This window comes from Antedon mediterranea, chromosome 5 (assembly GCF_964355755.1).
Source record: "Antedon mediterranea chromosome 5, ecAntMedi1.1, whole genome shotgun sequence".
Taxonomy (NCBI): Eukaryota; Metazoa; Echinodermata; class Crinoidea; order Comatulida; family Antedonidae; genus Antedon; species Antedon mediterranea.
Genome location: NC_092674.1, coordinates 27,426,072 through 27,445,044, shown reverse-complemented (window position 1 = coordinate 27,445,044; position 18,973 = coordinate 27,426,072). Strand labels below are relative to the sequence as shown.

The 18,973-nt window shown below is 33.4% G+C and overlaps 1 protein-coding gene across 1 annotated transcript; it reads left to right on the top strand.

Moving 5' to 3' along the window:
* The first annotated feature begins 6,472 nt into the window (after nt 1–6,472).
* Nucleotides 6,473–11,084, top strand: LOC140049331 (neuromedin-U receptor 2-like). The gene has a single exon (XM_072094202.1). The coding sequence runs from the start codon at nt 6,675–6,677 to the stop codon at nt 7,791–7,793; it is 1,119 nt and encodes a 372-aa protein (XP_071950303.1). The 5' UTR covers nt 6,473–6,674; the 3' UTR covers nt 7,794–11,084.
* Nucleotides 11,085–18,973: the final 7,889 nt, after the last annotated feature.

Below are 18,973 nucleotides of genomic sequence, written 5' to 3'. Positions count from 1 at the left end.
TTATTTTTAGACAATTAAGCCGTTTCCTTTGTTGGTGCATTTCTCATCTTGCGACAAAAACACCACATTGATGAGGTCAATGAAGGGCGATATACTAATAATCTAACATTAAGTTGGTCATTAATGAACGCGATATTCTAATCGGGTTTTCAATGGTAATTTTTTTCAGAAAAATAATAGCACCATTAATATGTATATACCCTCTACTATAGTAACACAATACTCTTTAAACGTCTGATAAATATGCAGTATTTTCCAACTCAAGCAATTTATCAAGCGTCTAACAGAAAGCCATACGTATAAAAGTCAGAGAATCTACTTAAACAAAGTCTTAACACACAGTAATATACTGTTATTTATAGACGAAATAGTGCATATTGAAGCATCATGAAGTTGACGCGGCCTACCAAAGTCGTTTCATATTATCAATTTGGACGCGCGCGTAAAACGCCACGTCATCCTTATCAGTGTTTGAATGCGTGCGTGATGTGTTTTGTAATATAGATATTACTTTTTTTAGATTAACGTATGTATGTTTATTAATATTATTTTATCCACCTTACCTTATTTAATTAAACTTGAGGATTTACATACTGTATTGTTAATTTAATATTTCACTAACATTATTGTATTTCCTTGCAAGGCATATCAAATTATGTTTTTATACGATGTTTCGTTATTATTAATTTACAACCGGTGCTAAAACTCAGTTTAATTATTTCTAATTAATCTATGCCTAATTCTACATAGAGTGAGTTAAGAACCTACTCTGATCCAATAGAAAAATACAAATTAGACGATGAATTTTTAAGATCTGTACACCTTCCGACAGCTTTATAAGGATAAAATAGTAATACATACGTGCTCGATAGCATTACATTATATTTCCTTTAAAATGGGAATTATGTGTAAAACACAAAAACACATTTTGCGATTGCCGCCACGTAGATTTTGAGATGAAAACGTGGATAAGTGTTCTTTTTCTCGTACTTATAGGTTTGTTCGTCAGGCAGGTAGTGAGTCAATTGGCTCTTGGAAAGTTTTTTTTTAATTTTATGAAAACATATTATATCATTTGACATTCTGGGAGATTTGTACGATATAAATAGAATTGTGAACACTTCAATGAAGAATGTATACTCTTTTATTTCATTGTATGATTTGTCAAATTTAAGCGCCTATTGTTGTGATGAACACGGGATAAGACATTTGTAGTTTTCGAGTCTGAAGAGACCTTTGCATCTGCGGGATTTCTAAATTTCACACGTGCAGCAAGACTTAAAACACATGTTTTTCGCAAAACAGAAAATCATCAGATATTTTCACATAGCGAATACTAATTATTACTGTTCATTTGAGCCTAACTAAAGTCATAATCGCTTGTTCACTTCGCCTAAGAGAAGATATAGCCCTGTCTGGGTTACAAACATGCCGTTGGCGGCGCGCTATTTTAATTGTAGTTCTTATCACGTGATTAATTTACAAGACTGGGGGAGAAGGCGCTGCAAGAATACAGTGACTGTTGGCGCGCTATTTTAATTGAAGCTCTTATCACGTGGTGATCAAAAAGTACCTTGGAGTTATTGATTAATTTGTGCTAGGCATGCAGGTTCATACATCAAGATACAAGGTTTGATTAAAACGCTTAGTTTCCTTCTTCATGTCGTGTCGAACATACACTGATTACAGCTATGCCTACTTCAGCACGTATGCAGACGCACGCGTGTTGTAAATCGGCAAGTCTCTTACTATACCTTCCAATTTATTTTACAAATATGTTTCTTTTACTGAATTTACAAGTCACAAAATGTGCTAAATAAACAGTCCTAGATATTATAATTAAAGTATGTTGAGTAAAGAAGGTATCATCGAAGCAAAGCCTTAATCAATCATAGTTTGACATTATTTTAACGAATATACTGATAAAAATAATGTGTTGTCAGTAAATTGATAAATTAAATAGACCTACTTAACTAACGTTCGTATGTTTTTTTAAACATTTGAAAGAATTCACAAACCAATGTAAATAGTCTTCACCGTTATCATAATAATAATAATAAAGTATTATTGTTTTTAATGGCATGTGGATTTTTAAACTCTTTGTGTTGATACATCTTTGTTTTTCCTTAAAGATGTATTGTCCCCCAAAAACATGAAAAATGAATTAAAACAGACTTTGAATAGGTAATTTTGTAGTTTTAATAAAGTTAATTACTTTTAGAAAAAAACTGAAAAAAAAAAATGTTTTTACTTAGAAAATGACAAAATAAATGGTTAAAATCTACCAAAAATCCATTGGCTGCAGGCAGTCAATTTGACTTCAATTTTGTTGCTGTATAATTTATTGGTTTTTTTTCAAATAAATTTTTTTTTCGATCCAATTTTTAGTGAAAGTGAATAACTATTATGTGACATTAAAATTTGCATATTCAACAAAAAAATTATTAAGAATTATTTTTGCAGGGGACAATATATCTTTAACGTAATAAAAAAAAATGATCTGTTTATGATTAGCATCAACAGTGTTATCAATAGTCACCATTTCTGATAACTTTTCCAATCGTTTCAAAATATTAATGTTTTCTTCATTATGAAATCCAAGATTTTGCATCTATCATCATCTCTTAAAATGATGTATTCATGTGATAAAATATAATGTTATTGATTTCTTATTCTTAATAAAGTCAGATTTAGTAATATTATTTTAATTTAAAACCATAAATGACATTTTACATCTTCCATGTATTTTTATTTCCGAATCAAAAATATTTTGAGATGTTTTTAATTAGGAGTGAGGTATGCACTAAGCTTACCTTAGAGTAGTTCAATAATGTATATTTTTTTTCTGCTGTCTGTGATATATTTTCTATTTTTCTTTATTTCATTTTTTGTGAGGTATATTTTATATTAGTTACCTTCGATTTACGTCGTCAAAATAAATATAAATCTTGGGTATTTTCAGTTTTTACAACCCATGTTTTTTATAAGTAATATTCTATTTCTAAGTTTGGGCCTACCTTCAATTTATGTTTACCAACAATACCCTCATCGTCATGTAGTATTGTCTGTTTTACAACCCAAGTGATGTTTTTATCAATTAATTTTATGTTTCTTCATTTCATAATGGTACAGTGTTTATAGTTTTTTGTAAGATTTACCTTGGGTTTACGTCCATTATCAATGTTTTAATCTTTTCCACCATGTATTTTTCATTTCTTTCTTACTTCAGTTGGGAATATTTTAGTATTTCTAAGTTTACCAAATATTTACGTCCAATTCTTTCAATCTTGTTGATCAGGCGATGACCTTGCAGTTGTATCGATTTCTTTTGTAAGAGATTAGTTAAACAGATGGACATTTTTCTATTTTGTTTTATTTTAGATACAATAAAACAGAAACAATGTATTTTGTAGCTAATTTACATGTATGACCCCGCATAGTCAATATGGATATGCACACGCACTAGCTACTTAAATCTAATCAATATTCACTGCGATATAGTAGGTACTTCTGAACCACTTGCTAATAAACAACTGTGGTAACAAAATATAGTTACTAGCAATACAGATTAATACGCAACAGAAATGATATCAATCATGATGACTCGCGCGTACAAAAGTCGTCTCGTTTTTTTAAATCAACATTTGAACGCGGTTGAAAATTGTTCGTATCATTTTGTCACTGATGTAAAAACCTTAAAAATATGTTTCTTAATTCATTGTAGGTCCACTTGTGACAAACCCGGCCCAAGACAGGAATAAATGGCACAAAATAGTGGAACGCACTGTGTTTAACGACGATGCCATGAATTTTTGCCAGAAAATGTACGCGCGCGTATAGCTGAGGCTATATCTCGATATCCTTATTAGGCCAAAACACTGAAACATGAACATCTTCATTTGAGTACCGTAGCATTACATCAAAGTATAAAAACTACCAGTGCTTGTTATTTAGACAATGGAAATATAATAAATTCTATAAACTATACTTTGTTTACTTTAGACAGATAATTAATAATGTAACTCCTATAATTTATCGTCCTGTTTTTCTTTAGATTGTGAACGTTTACGTTGATAATCCATTAATTAATCGTAGAGCTTCGTAAATTATCTTGTGAATATTCGTTGTGACCTTCGAGTTCTATTTATAGAATTACAAATTAAATCGATAAAGGATAATGCAATATTTACGACAGCGTGTAATTTTATCTATTTATCTAAAGATCTACTTGTGCATCTTGTTGTGTACTGTAGAAATCAGTATTGTATATATTGTGTATACTCACTATGTTGGTCTAACCTGAGCACGCGACTGCAGGTGTGTGTATGGTCGTGTTAGTGTTAGTTTTAGAACAAATGTACTGTAGTTCCAACAGTTTTAATTGCATAGTTCAATTTATGTTTCAAATGGTCCAATCAAATTTTCGAATGGTCCAATCAGTTTTCAAATGGTCCAATCAAGTTTTTAAATGGTCCAATCAAGTTTTCAAATGGTCCAATCAAGTTTTCAAATTGTCCAATCAAGTTTTCAAATGGTCCAATCAAGTTTTCAAATGTTCCAATCAGTTTTCAAATGGTCAAATAAGTTTTTAAATGGTCCAATCAAGTTTTCAAATGGTCCAATCAATTTTTCAAATGGTCCAATTAGTTTTCAAATGGTCCAATCAGTTTTCAAATGGTCCAATCAGTTTTCAAATGGTCTAATCAAGTTTTCAAAATCGTCAAATCTATTTTCAAATGGTCTAATTAATTTTTGAAAACGTCAAATCAGTTTTTTCCCCAACTTACATTCCATGGTAAAATTATTATATATAGTTAATCATTTTTTTCTCTTCAAAACAAAGTTAAGTAAAAAAAATGAATGAATATTTTATCACCTTCAAAAAATCTCACTTTAAATCACCATTACCATAAATAATCTTTTTGATTTAGTATAAAAATCACCTTCAAATTTCCAAATCTTCAATCATGATTTTAAGCAAATTAATGCAAGTTATGTGCATAATGAATTTGCTTTGTCCCTCAACATAAATTTTGTTTTAGCCTTAACATTTGTTTTACTCTTTTTATAGTTATTATTCATTAAAACGCATTAATGGCATATTTTTCTTTCAAGTCTACATCTTTTTAACATTTGTTTTAACTTATTGGTAAATGTTTTGACATTTCCGTGTGAATTATGCTTTATTTTAGTTGGTTTGCTTATAATCGCAATCCTTTCCATCAGTTTGATGGTTCGACGAGGGAGGAGTAAGCCTTACTCTTCCCTGGTAAAGCGTGGTTCCTACTGGCGACGCAACGCAGCTACGTTTTGACGCAAAATGCTGTATTGCGTATTCTAAAGTGGGAGCCGACGACGCAACAGTGATGCAAACATCGCAGATTTGATTCCACGCAGGCGGCATTTTCTTACGTTGAGTAGGTTGCGTTACGTTGCATCGCTAGTGGGAACCACTCTTAAGACAAGTCGTGTGTGTGTTAGCGAAGAAAAGATTGAGGTTGCACCAACTTCATACACAAGTATAGCCTTATTTTATCGTTTAAAAAAACAATTGTGAAGACGCACAAATAAACTGCGCATCTACTACCGTTTATACGAAGTTATCATGTGCACGCTCATCGGTGACATTTGAATCTGAGCAGATTGACCTTTAGTTGCGTGTCGTTTAGCGCATCGTGAAATCAAACGGCCGTAATCATGAATTACACTACGCAATTGTTTTATCAGTAAAGCCTGGTTCCCACTAGAACGCAACGCAGCAAATGCCTTTCTAAAGCGTGGTTCCCACTAGCGACGCAACGCAAGGACGTAACGCAACGCAAATGAATTGACCAATCACAAGCGATGGCTTATTCGCTTGTGATTGCTAACTGTCATTGGTTAAAACGCTTGCGTTGCGTTTTTGTCCTTGCGTTACGTTCTAGTGGGAACCAAGCTTTATAATTGTGTTTGCCCCCGTCTGCGTGAAGTCAAACCTGCGATGTTTGCAGTACCGTCGTCGGTTCTCACTTGTGATTACGCAATACAACAACGCTTTAAGCTTGGTTCCCACTAGAACGTAACGCAATGACGTAAACGCAACGCAAGCGTTTTAACCAATGACAAGCGAAGTTATAGACAGTTAGCAATCAAGCGAATAAGCCATCGCTTGTGATTGGTCAATTCACTTGCGTTGCGTTACGTCCTTGCGTTGCGTCGCCAGTGGGAACCACGCTTTACAGATAACAATTCCGCAGTAATTCATTATCATGGTGAATAATTTTTGATAATTGTTGATATCACTGATAGAGTGATGTTGATAACTCGAGGAGAGCTCACTTAATGTTAAGAAGAAAGCAATGTTTGTGTTTTATACTCTTTACTCGAGCGAATCGGAATGAGCAGAATCTAGCTACGTCATCATAAAAGAAGCACTGGATACTGTGTATAATATAGAGTGTACAAGAGCATAGCAATCAGTTCGCTCGAACACTGTGCAAGAAACAACAGACTATACATGCTAAATAGTTATTAGTGCGGGCTTTTTGCTTTGACCTGAAAGTCGGACTAACCGGGGTTTTATTCACTTCATCTTTTTCACAATGATTTCTACTGTTGAGAAAGTAATACTGGACGAAGCTAAGTTTTAGGAACTGGTCAATTAGGTGAGGTTTTTTTTGCTAAACATTATCAAAATGGCGTTTAATAATGAATGCATATTTTTGAATGTTAGTGAACACGAATTGGAAAGTTATCAATATTCAAAAGTTGATAGAGTATTTTTGTCTTTGGTTTTTCCTATACTGTTATTTGTTGGACTTGTGAGCAATGCTGCTTTTATATATGTCGTTATACATGTTGCGTACATGAGAACAATTACTAATTATTATTTAGTGGCTCTTAGTATCGCAGATATTTTTTTCCTGTTGTTTACTGTCGGAGATAAAATGTTTCGCTATCATCTGTCACCGCTTGTTGGTACATACGACAGTGTTTATGGTAGCTTTGGATGTGCGTTTGCAACGTTCTTTTGGAGTATGACGTACTTTGCATCTATTGGTTTCGTAACATTGGTTTCCTTTGAACGTTACTGCGCCGTTTGTCGTCCGACCCAAGTTTTTAGCGGGAAAGTTACCGCGAAACAACGCGCCAGAAATCTTATTATTGTAAACACCTTATTTTCGGCATTTCTAGCATTAACATTTGTCCCAGGAAATATTGAATACTTATTGCTTTGTTATTTATGGCCTGAAACTATCAGTGATATGCCAGACTCTACCGGCGTCTGTTTACCAATTCATCCGAACTTTCTTTTCTACACGTACGGGGTACAGACACTACCCTTTTTTGTTGCATTCGTTTTTAACGTATTTCTATACGCCCGGATATTGAACGAGTTAAAGAAAAGAGAACGCAACATTGAACGAAGTGATAACGCCTTAGTGGATAGCACCAAACGAAGAAATCAAATTACAATGATGTTAATTGTTAACGGAATCCTATTCTTTATATTATTGGCGCCTTTTGAAATCATATCAATCGTCTGGATGTTTACAGATATGTTCGTGCAACATCAAGACAATATTACCAATCAGCCTTTTACGCTGTTGCTGGCCGATATTGCGCGGTCATTGTCTTACTTGAATTCTGCAATTAATGTACTTGTCTACACCGCACTCAGTCCTCGATATACCAAGGCATTTTGGGATACATACTGTTCACTGTGTCACGGTTGGAATTGTCCATCTCGTGGAAGTTACCAGAGAGCAGACGAACTCAACACTAACGAGACACGAACGACAGCTAATCTGTAAAAGGCAAGACTAATACGTGCTTTGTCTATCCGTGTTGATCCGAATAACAAGCTATTAATACCCTACGTGATGAAATTCGGTTATATCAAAAAGTAACTCATTTTAATCCAAAGAAAATGAGAGCAGAATTAGAAAATGTGTCGGATTCATACAAATTAATACCGCGAGTTACCGCGTACATTACACGCACACGCGGAGCTCGCAATACTTATACATATTGTTACATTTGTCAAGATGAGGACATCTACAAAAGTAAGAAAGCACGTCACCTCCTAAAGCTGACTTTCATCATGGACCTGTCTTTCTGTATTGAATATACAACGTTTAACTGTAGACCATTGTTGACCGTATGAACAACCACCAACTGTTTGAAACCCCTCCTATTCAGTGTACACCCTTATTAACAAACAAACAAAGATAATATAGGCCTATGTTTCAACGCTTGTTTTGGATACCAATTTGAACCCTTAGGACTTCTACTGTTTGTAAAATGTTCTCTCTGACATTTTACAGTATATCAATAATTATTATGTAGATGTCCGGGCCTACGTGACATTTCAATCTGATCATTTCAATCTGATCATTTCAATCTTATCATCCTATAACCGTCCCCGAGCATCACAGAATATATGTTTTTTGTCACATTATGTATATCTCAGAAATACCAATGTTGAAATATTTGTTTGTTAGATAGTTGCTTTTCAGGAATGTCTTTCTATTGATGGAAACAAAAATCTTTGCCATGGGAAAAATTTCCTAAAAAGAAATATCTTAATCAAACATTTGTATAGTGTAATGTAATTTGTAAAATTCATATTTGTAAAAATCTTAAATTAATAATTACCGTACTCATTTAAAGAGAAAGTTGATATTATGTCGTCACAGGGGTCATTTATGTCGTCACAGGGGTCATTCCTCAATTGAGCTGGTCGATCAAACTTGATAGAATTCCAATCCTATGAAGTGACCTCATGTAGAGAGACATAAAATACAATCGTATAGAATCATCAAGCAGCGTGTGTACGCGCGCACGTCAGCTGATGTGTCTTTTTTAATCCGGCGCGCGTATACGAGTATCAACTTTTGTACGCGCGCATTATCAACTTCGTAATATCGCAGATATAATAAATATATATACTCTTTCAAGGCCAGTTTGTTTACAAAAACTGCATTTTCGATTTTCTTTAAATTGATAATCTAAGCCGGTAAAGTGTGATTATTTTCAATTTGTTTAGCGTCATCTTTAGACACGTACATCTTGAATTTATTTTAACATATTATATTTAATCATACCTTTCCATTTAGAAGATCTATCTAATCTACTAAGATGTAGAAGTAGCGAGTGAGGTAACTTATGTTTACTTGTCCAAACTAACCTTAACTGCAATTTATGTATTATCACCAAAAAAACATATTCTCATTATCAGTGGTCTTCTGAGTATACAAACACAATTGAATTTAGTAAAATATTGGTATAAACTATTCGTAAAATAAATCAAAACATACATGTTTTGTTTTTCCTTAAAGTCGATATACAATCATTTAAGCTTAAGTACGATACGAACAGAAATCGACAAAAAAGATCGACTGTATCATGTATAATGACAGGAAACTGGTATAACATGCCACCATACGAGAATCTACTGTTTATGATATCATTCACGCATATAACATGTATTTAATACTAATATGTGTAAATAATAAATAATAAATGTATGCTATACTCGCAATTGAGTTTCGATGTGTTTTGGTTATGTCTGGAGCATCGATATGATTAGTTAGCTAGGTCCGGAGTGTATTTATTTTTTTTAATGCGGTCAATCAAGCTAAATTGACAGTACACCGTAAACATAGTAATTATTTCAGAAACTATCCAAAATGTCAAACGAATTATTTACATTAGCAGTTCTGTATACCTATCGGGACTTAATATATCATTTATGTTTATTTTTTATATTACGGACGGTAAGAATCTAGAACGTTAATAAATAGGCCTGATTTAAATCTGACTTAAAACGTAATCATATCATATTGTAAAGCTATGTCTACACTATCAAACTAGTTTGGAAAAAAAAGTGTGATGTGCCAACATATGGTAGTGATATCACATCATCATGTCTATGGGCACATCACAATTTTGTGTCACATCAAGTTTGATACTAGTGTAGACAGAGTTTTAGATTGACGATGCACTACTCTTAAATGGCCACTAGTTTGACAAAAAGTGTGTTGTGCCTAAAATGGTAGTGATATGTTTAAATATAGTAGTGATATGACATCATCATGTCCATGGGCACATCACTGTTTTGTGTCACATCAAGTTTGATGGTGTAGACAGAGTTTTAGATTGACGATGCACTACTCTTAAATGGCCACTTTTTATTACACAGCTAAAACGTATGCTGTACAATGTCATTTTATATAACAATATAGGTTAAAAAGAAAACCCAGAATTGAATGGTTCTGATTGACATTGAGTGGTGACATACGTCAATACAGCTCCTACAGTACAATGCTACTCATCATAAGTGAATATTTTCTAATTAGCTGACGTTAATGAAGCCCCCTTGATATATAAATGGTACCGGCAAACCTCTCATCATATTAATATACGTCAGTTGCGAGAGGCGCACAATGTTTACGCACATTGCTTGCATGCATGCGTTATAATGTATATGGTCCATGATTATACCAAGGCAATCTAACAACAGGACACTGAGCTCGCCTTGACAAATACCAACAGTGTGTTACAACGACGCGCGGTGCCTGTTAACCTTGGTTCTCACTAGGACGCAACGCAAGACGTAAGCGCAACGTAAGTAACTTGACCAATCACAAGCGATAAATTATCCGAACTGACGATTGTCAGTGGTCAATAAGGTTGCGTTGCGCTTACGTTATTGCGTACTAGTGGGAACCCAGCTTTAAGGGGAGTGGAACTGATTGTGCGCAGCCACAGTTAAATATTTTGATTTCAGCAGCATCTTGTTGTTAGATTTCCTTGATTATACCTATATTTATATTTTCAGTATAAATATATAAATCCATTCCCCATATCAACTAGCAACTAATTATATAAACGTTATCGCTGTATTAATGTTCGATTAATAAATATTTTGATTTCAGCAGCATCTTGTTGTTAGATTTCCTTGATTATACCTATATTTATATTTTCAGTATAAATATATAAATCCATTCCCCATATCAACTAGCAACTAATTATATAAACGTTATCGCTGTATTAATGTTCGATTATTATTTAAAAAATGTATCTTATTAACATAGGCTAACAGAAACAAATATACATATCCATTCTCATTGTCATTAAATAGTAAACGTATATTAAAATACTGTTACAGTTTTCACTATCAATATTGAATTACCATTGTCATTGCAATAATAGAAATATTTGATGCAGAAATATATAGGTCTTGAAAGTGTGTTGTCATACATATAATAGCATTGCAAGTACATTGGAAATTACTGTAATATAATGTGTGGAGGTTTTACTGTATTAAAGACTCTACTCGCTTGATTGATTGATTGAATATCACAGTTTTTTTATTCAATAATACGTTAAAATACACAAAACGATATAATTATAAAGAAACACGAACAAAGTATAAGATGCTGTAAGTGAGGTGTTGCTGTTAGATGTGCTTCTGAAGAAGTGTACGTCGGTAAGTGTGTTTGGGCTGTGATGAGACTTGAGGATATATCGGCTTCTATTCATCAGCATATGTCATCTCTGAGGTTAATGATTGGTTCTAAGTTGGTCTTTTTGGATGTATTGATTAATTACCATTCGCCTCAGGTTTAATATCCTTTCTAAACCCGGTTATCTGTACTGTATCTCCGCATAATATGGTATATTTGGTCAAGTATCATAGCAAATTATATATAACAGTGTCACATATGTATCACATATTAGGTTAGACCTATGGCCAATGATGCATCACATATATCATATATCATATTGATACTGTATCACCTAATTCGCCTATGATACTCTACATATTATACAGTACATATTATACAGTATCGAGAATAATACTAGAAACATCTAGATACGTACCGTATAGTACAGATAATTGGATGACAAAGAGGCTGACCATGACAAGCATTTAACGTCTAGAGAGAATTAATAATAAAATAATATAAAGCGGTTTTGCCAAGTTGATCAAAGCGCTTCGCATATTTTAATTACAATTTTAGAGAATTAATTACATTTAGACATAAAGTATTCCTTTTTTGACATGACATGAATATGAAGAATGATATGTAGCTTATCAGGCTTCTTTATACACTGTATATTAAATCCCTACAGTTGAATCATGGCATAAATTATATATCAACACATACAAAAAGTACTCATTTTTTAACATTACGATCTCTCATAATCTGATCGAGTTGCTAAACAGTTCATCAGTGACACAAGGATTCGAAATTGTTTTCATTCGAATTTCTATACACCTATGTGTTACAATTAATTTCATTGTCCTTCACACAGATTGATTGTATGTTGCATTGAATCAATTTGCATCCTCGTTCGTTAGCGAGTTTGGTTTCCCGTTCGATTACAAACCTATCGATCGATGGCCGAAAGGCCTTAAGGTTGCTGACTTATTGACTAATTAAGGCACTCAAATTAAGGGGACACTTTTAGCGTACGCTTGTAGCAGTGACGTGACACCAATAGCAACATTTCGTTTTCAGAACTTGTCCCACGACTATGCAGCTGTTGAGTGGAAAAGTCTTTCTGCGCTTCCTAAGAAATAGTATGAACATGCGCAGATTGACGGAGACTCAATACCTGCGTAGTCGAAATAAACAGTGTCACTGCTGCATATGGGCTACGCAGATTTGTGAGCCTTCAAATTAAGTCTAGATCGGTCGCTGAAAGTTGTTTACCGACTATAATAGTACCGGTAACACCATGTTTTTAACAGATCTTGATATACCGTATTATAGGCCTTCTCTGCTATTGCGATGATCAAGAAGCTGTAAACGGTCTTGAAATCTTCCGTAGACAATGTGTTAAATGCTTTTAAAAATAACTCATTTTAATGTCACATTAAACTAATATATGTATATCGTAATGTTATTGTATAGCGTGGATTTAATCAGTTTCACACCTTCATCACGAAGTGTTGATGTAAAGCACTATTAATAAATATTTAAAGAGCTAAAACTATTCTCCATGAACAACTCAAAATATTAGTTTTTTGCGTACTAAGTAATTTACACATTCTTTCACTTGCTGTCTCACTATAACATGCCAATTGAGTGTTTGTCGTCACGACTCGTGCGTACAAGATGCGATACCAAGTTGTGCGTGTGCGCACAAACCGCACAGATGTCACACCAAAGTTTAAACCCACACGTGTGCTGAATATGACAATATCAAATAGACAAATTTCGTAATATGTCATCTCATAAACAAACGGGAATTCTGCAGTGACGGAAAATTTAAATACCGATTCGGCTAGTTTGAACGCACATATGTTGACTTCATTAATGTTGTTAGATCATGAAGTTACTGACGAATTATGAAAGGATTGATGGCAATATATTACAAGTGTGTTAATAATATATAGGCTGATGAAGTCTGCAGATGTACACTTTCATTATTAATTCACTGTACGTTTTTCACGCACCGACTTCACTATAGCAATGTCTTCTGCATTTTTTTTAACGTTTTAATCGTATATGCCAACAGCCTTGTTCCAAACTTCACGTTTATTTTTGATATTATATCTTGTTTTTACCATAAAAATTGTAATATCTAAAAAGGTATAGGCAATTGTAGATGATTAAGTTATTCTCTCCGCAAGAATGGCGATAGTATGAGGTCAATCGCGCGTATTTATTTCTTTCTATATCTGTTAGTTAGCAGGATTCCTCAAAACTTTATTGCTCGATTTTCATAAAATTTTTCAACGGATGGTTTCATAGCTGTATGGGAAAACGTCATTAAATTTTTATTTTCCTCATAGGTGGAGGTTTGCGCTCTCTGATTGCCCTTTATAGTTTTCATTGTGATATTAAAATTAAATGAAAGTGGGACGACTCGCAAAAGAGGAAAAAAATACTGTTCTACCATGACCCAACAGAATAATAACAATCACAACAACGATATCTTGTTAATTTGGTGATCCACCCTTATTGTATTGTTTAATATGCAAAGGTGTGTTCAGTGGCCCTAGATTCCCAACAATTAACTTTCCAACAAAAAACGTTCCAACAAATAACTTTTCATTGCCGTGTTTTGTTTTCCAATGAGTCATCTAATCTACTCCTATAATTGTAAAATAGTTTAGATAAAAAATACATTGAACAAAAAGTAAATATCCAGCCTAGGAAAGCTAGTAAAATCCATTTAATTGGCTATAACGTACTTAAGATTATTATTTATTTGTTTTTATTCAGAATTCTGCGAGTTATAGATTTCGATGATGTTTCGAGGTATTCTATGGCGTATTGTTGAAAGCAGTGGAGACTTTTTTCTTAGATTTAAATTAGCGTTCAGACAATATATAAGTTAGTTTAGTGTACAAATTAAGTCTGACACTGTATGGCTATCTTATTGAAATCTAGTACAGCTTACTATATTACAGAAAGAAAACAATTTACAGCAGAAATCAATAAGTTTGGTTTCAATATATACTATTTAAATATTAAAAAGATAATTGCGTCTGGCATTAAAAGGAATGCGATAATATACATTACAAAAAAAGTAGATAAAATAAAGCATTATTGTATACACGGTATACACACGTTGGCTTTCGTTATCACAAAATGCCTCACACAAGTTTTACATAGTCGGTTCTATCAAATTAATTGAGAAAATCTGTTTACATCTTAGAAACCGAACTGATACAAGATATCATCATTAATAACCATACAGGCTGTCTCTTAATTACTGGTCTTGTAATTTATGAGTAACTGTACTATTATCCCATTAACAAACATAATTAGTTTTAATTTGGATAGAGTTGTAACTTTACATAGGTAGTGAATAACGATGACTGTAAATTGGGCCATCTAATATATGTGCATTGAACCATGACGATTGTTTGCGTGTTAAAATCAAATTAACAAGTGAGAAGTAATTAACACTGGCAAGTAATACAATATTGTTTATTTATAGTACTCCCATATAAAACAACAGACTTTAAATTGTAGTATTAAAGCTATATTATCACTCCTTTAGGCCTAGTTGTAAACAAAAACAAACTGTATAATCTTCACATACACGAAACTACTCGCAACTACTCGCAAACGAAATAATACAAATTAAAACATAACCTAATTACAGCTTTCTTATACTTACAAACATTCTTTTAAATATTGAAAGTCACTTCGTGTAACAGGCTACTGTTCGTAATATCAATTAACAATTTCAATACAAGGAATCGGACTAATCCGTCTTAATCCACTACTGTCAATTCCACATTTATTACGTTGGTAGCTGATCCACGATAATCTAATCCAATCAATCAAATCGATTCTGTTTCTTAAACATTGACACGATAATCCTACTAAAGGTCTACTTGACCCTCCAGCCGACAATAATTCACCATTAGCCTAAAATCATAGTTAAATACATACTGTATAATATTAAAGATGATGTAAGCGGATAATAAGATGTTAGCTCATCGTCGACGCCCTAATGGTGATGGATCTGTATAAGCGACACAGTAAAGTACGTATATGTTAATCGTGCGTGTATTATAGCGTCAGCGCTAAATCCAATGTGGTTTTTATTAAGTAACCACATTTTTTATGTCAGACAGTATTTATCGTTGTTTTTCTTCTACACTTTTGAAACAGTGGCACACTTCTTGATTGAAGTTGCGTCCATAATACAATAAGTAAAATAAAAGTTAAAGAAAAAAAAGATCTATGTCATTGTTGCGTCTCAATACAAGATCAGTAAAATACCTCCAAATAACAGATTTAAACATGATACAGAGAATCACAAAATTGAACTATACGTGCACTTTCTTTATTATTAGGAATGGTCACTCTATTTCCTATTGCCCGAGCTTTTAGATTGATTATAATTAATCTGGACACTTATGATTACACTTGTTAATTAATCTTAATGAATCTACCAACACACACAATTTGTCCAAATTCAAACAATACACCACAGCCTAAAATTGCGTCAATTTGTATTGCAATTAACCGAAGTAGTCATATATAATGTCTGCTCACTAACTCCAAAAAGCACATGACCTACTCTCACTAACAACTATTTATTTCTGCGCATGCATGCACCTTTCGTTGATCACCTAACTCGTCGTGGTAACGAGAGTTCAAACGCAAGCAAGGCTCTCATAAAGGCACAAACACCTATATTATATAAAAATTCTCATTGAAAAAAAAAAGACATAGACTGTACAATCAGCGCCTGCAATAGTGATTTCACCCGCAAAGAGCGAAAGTCGTAAACATGTCTAGGTCGTCTTAGGCCACTGTTTTGTAGTCAAACAATGAACTTTCGTGACAATCAATGAAGCGTGACGGGAGGTAAACTTTCTGTAAAGAATATGAATAGCTGCTACGCGGGAATTATGAATATTCATACTATAATTCATGATGTCCAAATTAAAAATCATTTAGATTAATATAATGTCCGTTTATGTATCCTTTAGCTTTCTAAAATGTGTGCAATATTTTTACTTCGTGTGTCACGTCGGATTTTCAATAATTGTTTTATTCTATGCCCCCTCCGGTAACTCTAATCGTGTTGCACGCTCAATACGATTATATTTAAGTAGGTATACAAGTATTTCTTTCCTTTCTATTAACCGTCGAGACTCCAGCACGCAAGGACATACGTGCAAAACAAGTTATTTGAGCAATCAGAAGCGAACTAGCGTATGCAATAGGTCAAATTACTTGCGTCGCACGTTCGGCATTACGTTGTATCCTCTAGTGAGATTCAGTTGTTGACGCGATACTCGATGTTTGTATAAATGTAACATGTACAGTCCTTTATTATTTACAACTGTAATTACGTTTCTATCCCAGAGCTCAAAGATAATTTACCTGCTTTGTTTTTATTATCAGAGTAGCATGGTGAATAAATATATATTATACAACAATTTATGAGCTTTTCAAACAAGTCGGGATGAACTGAGGAGTTTCATAATTGATATTTATGCGCTATTTATTATCCTTTCAATCCGCGTTTTGATACGAGACATACAAATATTTCGATGTTGCGAATAACAGCTAATAAACTACTAGAAGACACTGGTCTAAATATACAATGTTAGAAAATGTAAACTTTACGACATTACAAGTAGGCCTACTAATTGTCTATAGCTAGCACGTAAACCGGTACGTTTTAATCAGCCTTAAGCTCTGTCTAAACTATCAAACTTGATGTAACAAACAAAAATGATGTGCCCATGTACATGATGATATCATATCACTACCATATTTGGGCATATCACTACCATATTTGAGAACATCACACATTTTTTGTCAAACTAGTTTGATAGTGTACACGGAGCTTGGAGATGCTAAACGCGGTTTTTAAGTAAGACCCATCCCATTTCATTTGATATTATTCTAAATTGCTTACTGTAGGGCCTGCAACCTAAAGATATTCAACAGCCCAAATCACCTCTTCATAAAATATTCCTGAATTGTTTTTTTTTCATCTTCAAATCAGTAAAGGTCAGAAAACATGTCCACGCCAACATGATTGTATTGTGTTTTTACAACATAATCCCATGTATTTCCTGCAGGCATTTAGCCATTAGTTAGGCGGTGTGATAAACCTGCACAAAGATGAAGTTCTCTAACAGTCTCGCCAACACACAATACATATATTGATTGTTGTCAAGGTGAGAAGTAGATATTATCCCCAAAGTATTCAACGTCATGAATTTTAAGAAATTAAACGAACAACATCAGACTGATATTCCAGTGCGAGACTTAAGCAGCAACATGTAATAACCGTAGGCCAATTTGTTAAGGAGCCTGTTTCAGTACAACTACCTTTCATGTATTTTTTTTCTATACCCAAACGGCAATTCAAATAATGTGTTTTGATATCGTATAATAGGCTTCCATTTCCCATTTATGCTTAATGACAAGAAACTTTAGATTATCAAAGACTTCAATCAATAAATAGGCCCACGACCGCATCAACATTTTCTAGTAAACAAGGTGGGAAGACAATTTATATGGTAACTATGCCAGTAACAACATTGAACAATGACGAAGTATAACGTATATTGACTATACGCCACAATACTAACCTATTAATTAGTGTGCTATACATCGAGGGCATTTCTTTCCTTTTCTAAATAATCACTGCCATGATTTGATTTGTACTATTTGTAGTAGTTAAATAACCTTGTTTTATATATCTCTAATGAAAATAATACGTCGTCCAAATAATTTATTTTCATTTAACAGTACGACCGTTCCTGAAATAAATATAGTACAGCTAGCCTGAAATATATAGCCTACGTCATGCTTTTTATCAATTGCCATAGTTGAGTCAATGTTGAAAGTTTGAGATTATAAATACGCCAGTACGAAAATTAACAAAATAAACACCGAGAAGGCATTGTAAACATAAGTAATTAGCTACCGCAACGGTTTATTATGATTTTATACGCAATTCGATCGAACGTCTGTTCGACATTTCCCTCTAAGGCTTTGTCTACACTATCAAACTTTATGTTACAAAAAAAATGTGATGTGCTCATATGGACATAATGATGTCATATCACTACTATATATTTGCGCATATTACTACCATATTAGGGCATGTAACGCTTAATAGTTCAGATAATACTGAAGAATGCTGTATCTATATATTTATCGTCGAACAAAAGTTTAAAAAAAGATGGCCAAAATTTACGAGTTGTATTTGCATGTTATATAAATTCAAATAATGTAACGTATCCTCCACATCTTTCCACAACTCATGTGAAATTACCGAAAGATTAACACCGGTATAATTTTCATTTCACCATCACTAATGGAAGTATTTCAAAAATCATTTTACTCAAAACCACTTAATTATCTCTCTACATGCCGTCTTTCACGAATACTTTTCGTCGATACTTAATTAGACAGACATGTTTTCTAATAGTAATGTCACGTTGAAGAAAATGTATATTGTGGTGAACAGAGAACAAAGATTTCCA